Source organism: Monopterus albus, unplaced genomic scaffold (genome assembly GCF_001952655.1).
Source record: "Monopterus albus unplaced genomic scaffold, M_albus_1.0 scaffold50.1, whole genome shotgun sequence".
NCBI classification, from domain to species: Eukaryota; Metazoa; Chordata; class Actinopteri; order Synbranchiformes; family Synbranchidae; genus Monopterus; species Monopterus albus.
The window spans coordinates 457,191-469,463 of NW_018127930.1; the positions used below are offsets into that span (position 1 = coordinate 457,191).

A 12,273-nucleotide genomic window follows, 5' to 3' on the forward strand; every position below is an offset into this window, starting at 1 on the left:
GGGAGACTTATTTAGTTTATTTGTTTGTAGTTCATGTTAAAATGTTATTTACTATATTATGTTGTTTCTTTTACATAAAGAAAAATATTAAGCTGTTACCAAACTGTCTGTTTAATGTTCACTGGTAGCTATTATTTAGCTACTGTATTTTCTCCATCCCTTGTGTGTGTTACTGGTTTGGCCAACCAGTATATACATTGGTATTGTTTGTTGGGTTAGTTTGAGTGTGAGTTTGAGTTTTTTTTTTTCTCCACTTTTGGGTAAATAAAAAGCCTGACTATTTTGGAAATTTAAACTGTCCTTTACCTTAGTGCTCAGTCCCTGACAGAAACAGTAGTAGTAACAGTCTGCATAGTAGGGGTGGATGAAAAAATCCATTCACATAAACATCGCAATTCATATCCTCTGTGATTTTAAATCAATTCACAAATATTAAAAAGCGATTTCTGTAATGTTGACAGAACGAAAGTCAACCGCAAGGTCACAGTGGAGGACACTAATAGCATGTATATCCAAGAGCTGTCTGTAATCTTATTTCATGTTCAGAAAAGGAAATCATTTGAGTGCATTTTAATAACTTGATAATCAACTTTGAAAGAAGAGTGTGGCAGATGGTGTGAATACTTTGTAGCCTATCACCAACAGACTAACGTTAGAGCTGAGACGCTGTCCTCCACTGCTGCAGACAGAGGCATCATGCAGTCATATGTTTTGAGGGGGCACAGATTCACAATTCCATTATCATAAAAAGTTTATATCATTCATTTGTGGCATAGATTGTCTGTTTTTTTTTTCATTAATTAATTAATATGTCCTTTTTTGCGTGTAATGGCAGTTAGCTAGCCAACAGTGTTGATTATTTAAGGTAAGTAAAGAAAGCTCATTTTCAAAATGTACACTTTTACTTACACTACTTAATTCCTGACTTCATAAAATGTCCCTCTCCTGTTGTGTAGGACATATTTCAGTGCTGTAGAGTTAATTTAGTTTGACAAAAACAACACCTTAGTTGCTAATCACAGCAAAGGCCAACAAGCTAACAGCACTTGTAGTTCACTAGCCTCCTAAAGGTGCTTTAAACAGAAATTCCAAGCTCTTAGTAATTTACAAGTTTACTAAAGTCATACTGTTAGTATGGTGTGAGCTAAGAGTGGTTGTTCATACCCCACTCTGCACTTAACACACTATTGTGCGTCTGTTCAACTTACAGTGTACAGAATGCAGCATTCTCCAGCTGGAAGGGCTTTTAATTATAAAATAACATATGTTATATTTTAAATTACACTTTAATTCACATATACAACTTTTAAAAATAGGTTTTCTGCTTCTTTTCTCTAATCAGAGTCAGTTAGCTGTCTGTTATGTTTGATTTGCACGAATAGACAGGAATCAGTACAAAGTCGTGGGTAACAGGTTGGATTTCTGCTTACCTTGCTATGGTGATAGGCACTGGCCGAAGGTTTGCAGTTAAAGTCAATGTACTGTGATATAGTTGTATGAAGGTTTTATCTTTTCTTTGTCCATAATTCATTTTGCATCAACAGCCTTTTTTTTTTTTTTTTTTTGCAGGTGACTGATATTCTGCCTGGATCCCTGACATACATCTACTCAGACATGTAAGACCCCAGGACCTTCTTGATTCATTTTGGTGACCAGAAGCTATTGTAAATGTGCCCAGTGGCCAATTAAAATTTTCAATGTTCTATTTATTTTAGTGTAATTTGTTCACTTCTTTTCTTGTGTTCCAAAATGCTCTCCTGATGCAAATTTGCAAAGATGAGAGATAATGTCCTGATGCCCACCCCAAAGCACATAGCTTATCATAAAGCACATGTTTGTGCACTGTGACACACTTTTTCCTCATCCAAAAGACCTATTTTATCTAGAAATTATTGATACACCTACATTTTAATTCTTCGGGGGTCTCAGAGGGCTTGACCATGTCATGTGACCTGATTCTGCACCCCTGGGTGCCACCTTTTGGTACTTTGATAATTGACACTATGGACACCTTTTGGTTTGTGCAGTGAAGTTTGATACCCAGCCTTAATGATTTCAGACTCTCAGCTCAAATCTGAACATAAATATGAAGAGCTCATTTTCAAAAACGCTGCAGGCACAAACATTTTTGGAATGCAGAAAGAAATCAAATTCCTCATTCACATCTGTGAAAAATAAACAGGATCCAATCACTCAAATCACCTGCTCACTTTTGTGAGAAACATGTTTTTATTCTAAAGTGTCAGTTTTGCCAAATGTCGGACGGCTCATTTTGGAAAGAAACACTTCATATCTACTTCATGTCTGACTTAAACATATGAGATAATCATCAAAACTAGCTACCATCTGCTCTACATATCTACAGGAAAATAAAGCCCACCATAAGACAGAGACTGAAGCTGAATACTGATCCCTGCTGTGTTACTGTATGAGCTACTGTAAAGCTTTAAAATAAAACTGTTCACAGTATCAAAGTGAGGCATCTGACCCTGACAGATAACCTCTTTGGATAAACATCAGGCCTGTGTGTGTCTGATGATGATATCTCAGTGACTGTGAACTGAGGTTCACACTTTCAGATGCTAAAAGCTGTTCAGAATTTAAGGTTTTGAGGGAAATGTTCTTATCTTTTGAACTGACCGCAATGCAAGTAAATTAAACCTTGATTTATGCAGCTCGTGGGGCCTGTGAGTGTGTGTGCTGGATACGGAGGCTGCTGTGTATTCAATCTCCCTCACAGCTGCAACAAATAAAGACAAAATCAATGTTAGGGAGATAAAAGACCTAATTCTGATTATTAGCAAGTCTATCCATAGGCCAGTCAAACTACTCTGTGCTGCTGGTGTCAGCTTGTGGTCATGTAAAAATAGACGATGACATAAATGAAGGTTCGGCCTGCGTTTATGAGGAGAGACACATTTTAACTGCTGCTGCTCTCCTTTGTCTGAATAATTTATCATGAAACAATTTTTTGTAAAAAAGCATGGAAATATAAGTGTATAATATTGATCCACCATTATAGTCCTATAGTACTTGAGAATATCTGTCACAAAATGATGAATTTATAGGAATTCTGAATTTATAAATTTATGGGAAGTCCTTCCTATAGAGGCCTGTTATGCTTCTGTGGTTGTTCTATTACATGGTTCAATAGTTTACATGTTTCAATAGTAAATATAATGATCTTAATTTATTTCTAATAAAAGGTGACTATAGCAATCTTAGAATATTATTACCTAATGCTCTTACAGCAATTGGCATATGTTATTAAATTATAAATTTAGCTATCTTATTGTAAGCATTTCACAATAAATGTCACTTTGTCATTCGTATAACACTAAAGTGACATCAGAGTATGTGTGTGCCAATAAATTAAGAGGTTATAGTGATTTTATTTTGCCAGGTATGTCATCACTATATGGGTTTTAGCTGTGATCCTGCTGTATTTAAGGTGTACACACATTATTATTACTATAATACTGATATAAGGCATATTATGTACCAATACTGACATTACTGTGACTTTATTCTATGCCATTTGCTGAATATTGCACATTAACAGTTCTATAATATCTGTACACTTTTCAAATATTAGCAAGCCTATAGTGAGTTATTACATAAACTATGAGCTATAATATCTATAATATTTCTCTAATATTGAAAAATTGCTGTTAGTGCTGTTATAGGAGTTTATAGTGTGTCTTGGAATTCAGTGGTGGGTTTATATTGTTCTTTTAATAGCTTTTGAGTTCAAATTTCTCATGACGTCTTATTCCTATGGCACCCATACATGATCTTTTACAGTAGGTATGCAGGCCTCAGCTGTGATCTTATGAGATTTTTTTTCCCTGCATTAACATTCCTATAGGGACTGGAAGGTACATGTATTGGAATTTCTCTCCTATTCTGCAGCTCATGCAACATCACCAGCCTCAGCCCTGTCATATTTATATTTTCAGATATTTTATGTTAATATTTCCTCCTGTAATATCGCTGAGATGTCCCTATAATAATCCCATACAGTCACTCTATTGTGTTTCATCTGAGCTCAGCTGTGATGTGGTTTACTGCATTAGCCTACTGTAGAAATGTACGCTATCAAAGGTGAACTAAGTGATTTTCTCTTGTATATTTATATTTCATACAGCATCACTAGCCTCATTCTTGTAATACTGATATTTTCTGAAAACATTATGTCCATGCTGTCTTTCTACGTGTTGTTGGGATTAATCTAATCCCATTTTTCCCTAGATTTAGGGGTGTTTCTGTTTTTTCCCCCCTCTCTCCTCCTCTTCAGACCAAAGTTGCTCCCAGAGGAGAAGAGGCGCAGAGAAAACATGGCCGTGAGCACGGACACTATTTCCTGTCCGTCAACTTCACAACACAGACTGTTCTTTAAATAACACAAACTTTGAAACACTGTCATTAATTCAGGCATTTAACAACCTATGACAGGAACATTTAAACGGAGGCAAGAGAATGTGGCACATTTGTTTGTTCTCGGCTGCCTGTCTGTCTGTCATGCAGGTTCACAATTCAACATCGAGCCTTTTGCATCTATCTTCTGTACAACACGGTGCAGAGTGCGTGGAGCACTCTACAAACTCACACAGACAGAAAGAAACATTTTGTAAATCCTATCATGGGCAAAAAAAAAATCAGGCTACACATAAAGTAAAAAAAGATTTAAAATGAGATATACTACCATGGATGTTGGGAACATTTTCAAATCGCTGTTTCTCATCTATAAGACAACAAAATTACTAATGCAGCATCACAATTCTCTGCACACACACAAACAGAAAATTAAATTGTAAAACAAACAATATCCACTGACTTTTCTGCAAGTTACTCTACATAAACAAACAACTTTTGTGCAAATAGTTGAAAAGACTGAGTGAAGGCTAAGATATGTATGTTTGCCGTACAACTCATACATTAACATTGTAAACAGTGCTCGCTGTATGAAGCCTACAGGACCCGTTTATTTTCCTTTACGGCTTGTATTGTCACGATACTATAGTGATATTAAGAAGAAAAAGATCATGAATTTCCTTACCGCGCTGAAATCCAGCAAGTCACTCAGTTCCTTGTCTGTTCCCAAAGCTGCCATCCGCTGTTGATGATGCATTTTAGCAAAATCACACGGACCTAAAAACATGGGAAAAAATGGAGAGAGAGATAGACAGAAGGGGACAGACAGACAGATTGATAGATGGAGAGGCAGAGGGTGGGAGAGGAGAGAAGAGAAGAGGAAGACCTCGGCTTTTTGCGCACCGCTCCGCTCCCGGATCTCTTTCCTTCACAGCGAAATAAATCCAGAAAAACAACCTCAAAGCCTCGATCACAAATCTAGTTTTCTTTCATCCTCGGGCACGGGCTCAGTCCCGGGTTCCTGGTTTGGCAGCAGAAAATAAATCGCAAGAAAAAAAACTGACAGGAAATAAAAGAAGGGGGCGACAGAACGAGAGCGTTTTCGCGTGTGTTTTGGTGTGTTCCTCCAGCCAAAGTCCGACCTCTCCGCGTTAAGACGCAGTAGTCCGCCGCGGATGACTGTCAGGCTCACACACGATATAAATAAATAACACGCTGTGAGTCTGCGAGCCTCTCGTGGAGGAAAGAGGATCACCTCAGAAACGTGTAGAGGTTGTTTTGTGGGCGTGTGTTGTGTCAGTGGAAGAGTTCAAGCAGGGTGAGCTCTGCTCCTGACCGGGTTGCGGGTCCCCTCCGCTGGGCTGCGGGTGCTGAAGATCCCCGGGTACGTAGGACGGATCCCATGTGCGTTTGGCACAGTCTCGGTGTAATAAATGTGTTGGTGCGGCCACCTAGCTTACATTCTCGTCTAACACCACCGCGCCGAGCACTGAGCTGCTGCTGCTGCTGCTGCAGAAGAGAGCAGAAATTCTGCAAGAAAAATAAATAAATTTTAAAGAAAAATTGGTTTGCTACGTTGATTGATTGGCGGACTGGTACGGTGATTGGCTGGTTTGATTTGGATTGGGTTAATTGGGCTAACTAGGGAAGGAAAAGGCGTTTTGAACTGTAATGGTGCTTGTAGACAAAATAAAAGTTTAAAAAAATGTAAGCCAAGTTAATATATTATTAATTATGTATGCTTTTAATGTATTTAACTGCATCATAATGTTTATTTTATATTTGTATATTTATTACATAACTCATTTTATGAATTTAGCTGATTAGTTTTTCAAATAATTATTTTACATCTGTTCACATCTTGTTTATCTATTTGTGCATCTTTCTTTGCATGGCCTATTTCATGCAGGGTTTTTTAAAATGGTTTAAAACTGATTCGACTACAAAGTGCAACTACAAGTGCAGTGCTTGACCTACAAGGTAACCCCCTATGGGTCACCACTTGAACCACAGCCACCCTCCTCTCTGGAAACATTTTGCAGTACTTTGCTTTTTCCTGTGCAGCCCAGAGTCTGCAGGTATAAAATGACTGGTCTATTTCTGTAAATTATATCCTGGATATGCAGGTTTCTCTCACAGAGGAAACGCCAGCAAAAACGCACAGGTGCAGGAATGACATAAAGGCTTATTTGTTGCCTTATAAAGAGGTCTTGCTTGTTGGCCCTTTCACAGACCTTCACAGTGAAATTAACTCAAAGCCACGTAACATATTATACAAAAAGCAATAGAAAGCACAGATCTACTCATTGTAACAAAATATGTGCATGCATGTTTTAACCTCTGAACAACATTCCTGATCTGAGGAGTTTAAACAGTGATACAGGACAGTCTTGTCAGTGATGAAGTGGACAGTCAAATACATTCCTGTTCTCTTTATCCACTTTTCAAGCTAGCACACACCTGACAAACACTGCATACAGGACCGATTACTGACTACCAGGTCCTGATTAGCAAGCAAGCAAAGCAGGAAACTGGCCCCCAAGCTCACACTCCCAGGCTGCCAAAAACTCCCAGAGTCCCTGTCAGTTTGTCAGTTGGTTTTGGCATTTTGAGTGATTGCAGATTTAATAGGGAATTTGCACCACATAAATACAATAATGACAAGTCCTGCAGTGTCAGCCAATTGGACCTGTCTTGCACAGAGATCCTATATCAAAATCTGCTCAGCTGGGGCCAATCAACAATTTTTTGTCAGGAAGTCAAACCAGAAGACAACCTACAGTGATACAGGGGTGAGTAAATGTTGATGCTGCAGAAAGATCATCAGCAACAGACCGGCCGCTTTCTGAAATCAGTATAAATTATCAGCATGAGAATAAGTTAGAGCAAAGGACCACATGCAAAAATTATTAAAGGACAGAATACCAAGTCATTTGTCAGTACACATGAGGGGTTTTCTGATCTAGAATGAAAAACAATACAGTTTTCAAGTTTGGGCTACCAACGCTCCTTGCTTAAGGTTAGAGAATGTACATCTTCATGATTATAAGAAGCCCACAACACATTTATTTAAAATGGGGTTGGTTTGTTGAAAGATTTAAAGCTGCTCTAATTGATATTTTTATATTGACAAACCCACATAGATTTATCATCTTGCTGCGAACTTTCCCTCATTGACAGCTTCTTAGCCTTCTTTAGCTCATTTATGGTTTTAGAGCACACTTACATTAGAGCACTCTCCCTGCTCTATTAGCCTTATTTCCAACAGCTGTTTTCAGCAGATAAACTCTGATAAATCCTCTGTACGCTACCAGCACACTACTATGTCAGTACCTAGCTGATGAAGAAGGTGCAACATTTAGCTTAAGGGCTGGATCTTTTTCTCAGGAGTTGGTGGAGACCAAAAACTGAGTGAAAACAAGACTGAGTATTGGAATTAAATCATCAGATGGACACAAACCAACAGGTTCTCCCACCTGTACAGCCTATATGGACATTTGTCCCTTCCTTCTCTTACGACCCATAGGAGCATGTCCTGAAATAGCGCTCCTGCATTGGCAGGCGGAATTCCAAAAATTCTGCTAACATTAGCCACAGTCACACACTTGGGTAGGTTTAGGAACAAAAACTACTTGGTTAGGTGAAAAACGCATGTTACAAACTTGAACTGAACATTACTCACCTCAGTGGAAAGCGCTGTATCATATGTAGCAGCCATCCACCCCAGCCACCTTCTGAGGTAAACTTTCTGGCTCTATATATGAAATCAAATAACTTCATTCTTTGCTCTTATCATACTGTGCTTGCTAAAGGTTGTATGATATGTTATAGTTGGTTGTATTAACCTTCTGGGACAAACTGCCTATAGTTAGGTGTCCCCAGTGTGTCAAAAAAGGTCGATTTAAGCAGTTAGGATATTTTTTTTAAGTTAGGGTAGTCTTGAAAGGGAGAATGAGATAAAAAGTTAGAAGAAAAACAAGAAAAATCTGGGAGGAAAGTTAATCTGTTAAGCTGCTGATCAGGGTGGATCTTAAAGAACATTGTCATCAGGTCTGTTTGGCAGAGATCAAGAAAACACTAAACCTCTCATGACCTGCTCTAATACTGAATGAAACGTGAACACATTAGTAGACACCATTCTCTGTCTTCTTACATTAGTTCACAGAACTGAAAGACCTAATGTGACATCTCACATCGGACCAATAGCAACAACAACAAAAAAGGAAAAGCAGACTTACCTATCAATCTCTCACTGCTTCTCTTTTATTATCAGCATGTGAACTCGGGGAAGAGTTACATAACATGCAAACAGCATATCCTGGTTTAGTCTGAGCATTTTAACCTTGAAACAGAGCAGGAACACACAGATATGGTCTGACACAAAACACAGTGCATCTGTCACATTAGGGACAAAATTGGCCCTGCAGAAATCCTCCTTGATAGGTCGATTACATGATGAGCTGGGATGGAGGGACGCTGGGGGACATTCTTACTGGTGTGAATGACTTTATGAAATAACTGGAATCTACAGAAAATAGAACATGAGAAAAGTAAATATTAGCACATGAAATAGTGCACAAAGGTTTCACTGTAAAAATGTCACCTTATATCTGTATCATTCAAATACATGAGGGGCAGTTTCAATGTAAATTATTACCATTGCTCTCACTTTAACACAAGTGAGTGACGTGAACTTAGAATTGTTAGCTTTTTTAGGAGTTGACTCCATATTTACAAGCCCTGCAAATCTTAGAATCAACTTGATTAAATCACGGCCCAGACAGAAGCTATGCCTAGAGCTATTTCTGGATGAACAGCAACACTTGGTCAGAAGATTTTGTTGCATTTGCATTGCTTTTATTTTCATAATGACAAATATCTGAAGAGATGGGCAGAATGTGGTGGAGCACAGCTGAATTACTTTATTTACTTATAATCTGTAATACTCTGTATAATGCCAGAATCAGTAAAGTCTTATCTGATTCTGACAACCAACTAAATTTGCCTCCAAAATGTCATGAAGTTGAATTATGAGGTAGCAGAAATGAAAATACTCAAGTACAAATACCTGATAATTGTACTTGGGTACAATATTTGAGTAACTGTAATTACTGTAGTTACTTTCCACCACTGGCTAAGGTAATCATTTGCTAGCTCTGGCATCATATTTGCATACAGACCTTTTCAGTTTCACCACCATGAGGGTGACATATGTGACAATTTGTAGTCTCCAAAGCTGATAAATGGATTGTCATGAACTTTGGTTTAGTTACTCTTGGCGCCTTCAGGAGTTACTATACTTTGGTAAATGATCAAATAAAAACACATGACAGTTCCACCAGCGACAGCTATACTTTATTGTTTTTGTGCTAATTAGAAAATGTTAATCCTCTAATCTGCATTAAGATGGTGAACATGCTAAACATTACACTTGCTAAACATGATCATGTTTGCATTGTCATTGTGAGTATGTTAGTATGCCAGTGATAGCATTCAGCTCCAAGTCTCTGGCTCGATATGATATGTATCTTGTAAGACAGTGGAGTTATGCATTAGGTAGTTTCTAGCAACTTTGTGATAATCTCATACATCAGATATTTGATCACCTGTGTGATATTTGGTGACAAAGCACCCCACAGTTCATCACAGGCAGTCGCATTTGAAGTCCTCAGCGAAAACAGACTCAAATGAATGTTAAGATACTGTACTAAGAAAAAAATGAAGGAGTGAATTTAAAATGGGAGATGATGGTGGTGGTCAAGGAAATGGTAGGGATGAGTCATTGGAAGGAATTAATGGTATAAACACACATACAAAAACACATTCCTACAGGGGAAGCTGTGCAAGCAGGCACACACTGAATACATGCAAACACACATGCATATTCGTTTTTTTTTGTCTAACGCATGTGCACACACACACACACACACCCACGCACACACACACACAGTCAGCCCCTCTGCGGTCTCTAACAGTGTGTTTTTGCCAAACACCTGTGTAATCGTACAGCTGTGGAGAATGCTGGGAAAGGACCGGGGGAACTGAACACTGCACAGCTAATACCCTTTGATTCCACCCGGATCACTGAGTGTTTGTGTGTGTGTATAAGTGTGTGTCTAAGTATTTAAGTGTATAAAAGTGTGTATGTAAGGGGGGTGGGGAAGCTGGAGTGGATGAGTGTTGGCTCAGATTTGCTTTGTGTATTTTTGTGAATGTGTATGTGAGTGTGTGTATAATCTGTCCCCAGTATCAGCATTCTGGAACATTTCTCCATCCTCCTCCTCCTCCTCCAGCTGAACTCATCGAACACCCTTTTTCTAAAAACACTCAAACCATCCACCACAGAGGAAGAAACTGCTGTCCCTTTTTTCCACTAAAGAATTGCTATTTTTGAAATAAAAATTTCAGCTTTTCTTTCAGAAGGAAACAATTACAGTTTTTTTTCTTTTTACAAACACATTTCTTTATACTGGGGTCACTTTTTCCAAACCCTTCATGCAGCTCTAATTTAACAGTTAATCTCACACCCAAAATAAACTAATGCAACCATCAGCTGATACGAGTGTTGTCACGCCATTCAATGGCTATTATTTGTCGTTACCAAGCCCATAAATATGGTTGATGCAACTCCCAGTATGGACAGATGTTGTAATTAGGTGCCCTCTAGTGGCTGCAGTAGTTATGATGAACAAAAGAGGACATTAATGGTAAAACATCGGACTTTCCCACGGGAGGGAGGTGTTTGATTCCATTGTGAAACATGTTTTTTTTTTTATTGATATATCAACATTTTTGTAAAATTATTGGACTCGGAGGCAAAGAATAGTCAGCAATGTAACTTTTTTCAAATATTTTTGTTGTAGAAATCTGCTCAAAAACTTGTCTTAATGTGGAGAGGTGCCGTCGAAGCCTCCTGTGACCTGGACTTATTGAACAGTTCTGGCACAAGTGCAGAGACATTAGCTTCTAAAAGTTGTAGAGCGAGACTGACCTTTCTAACCAATCAGAGATGTTCAATTGTTTCTTGCTTTATCATTAAGTTTTGTTGCATTATCTTTTATTGTAATATCATAATAAATATCTGAAGAGCTGGGCAGAGCATAGCGGAGCATAGTAGAGCATAGTGGAGCAGGGAGAGGGACTGCTGGGCAGAGCAGAGCGGACCAATTTGGAGTTTAATGCTAACGCTACCTTAAGTTACATTGTGTAGCTTTAAACCATGTTTAATGCAGCATATAGGACACACAGAGAACAAAAAGGGTTGGCACGTGAGCCACCTGAGCAAACAAGAATAATGGACAAAAATCCACTCCAAAAGAGGCAGAAACAAAAGACACTGGGCCTCAGTCATCAGCACCTTCCTAAGTTTTTCTTAAGCTGTTCTTAAGAAAGGCCCTAAGAAAAGTCTACATCTGATTCATGAACATGTTCTTAAATCACAAAATTGTTCATACCTGTGTTCTTACACTTTGTTCATAAGTTGAAAGCAGGTGCCAGTCAGTCCTGTATAGCATAGATTAACGCCCCCTGCAATGCCCATAAAAGAGCATGAGGCTCCAGGTCTGTGTGCACACACAGAGATCTCACACAGAAACTGAAAAGAGAAGTTAGGAAAATCAGGAATACTACAGCAAAGATCAAAAGACAAACTGAAGAAAAACTTGGCGTTATGAAGTGGAGAACAGGTAATAAGTTGTCATATTTAGTAGCGTCAGTAGTGGATATGAAAATGAAACAAAACAGACACATGGGATGCTATTACTCATTCAGTGAATGTTGTATAAGGAGAACGGTGCACAACTGATGAAGTAACAGGATGGTTTGATCTCAAAACAGAGACCACAAAACAAACACTGAGGACAGATGCTGACCAGTCGAGGAGGACAGGCTGGCACAGAG

General features: G+C 38.5%; 1 protein-coding gene across 3 annotated transcripts in view; it reads right to left on the reverse strand.

Annotated features, from left to right (window-relative positions):
• Positions 1-5,877, reverse strand: part of tcf4 (transcription factor 4) — a 224,862-nt gene extending 218,985 nt beyond the window's left edge. The window contains exons 1-2 of one of the 3 annotated variants that reach the window (XM_020601110.1): positions 5,060-5,877; positions 4,706-4,744 (exon numbers count right to left, since the gene is read on the reverse strand). In XM_020601110.1, the coding sequence (XP_020456766.1) occupies positions 4,706-4,744; positions 5,060-5,161 (141 nt within the window). In that variant the 5' untranslated portion in view covers positions 5,162-5,877. The remainder of the gene's footprint in view (positions 1-4,705; positions 4,745-5,059) is intronic. The other 2 variants (XM_020601112.1, XM_020601111.1) reach the window with 2 other exon arrangements.
• Positions 5,878-12,273: the final 6,396 nt, after the last annotated feature.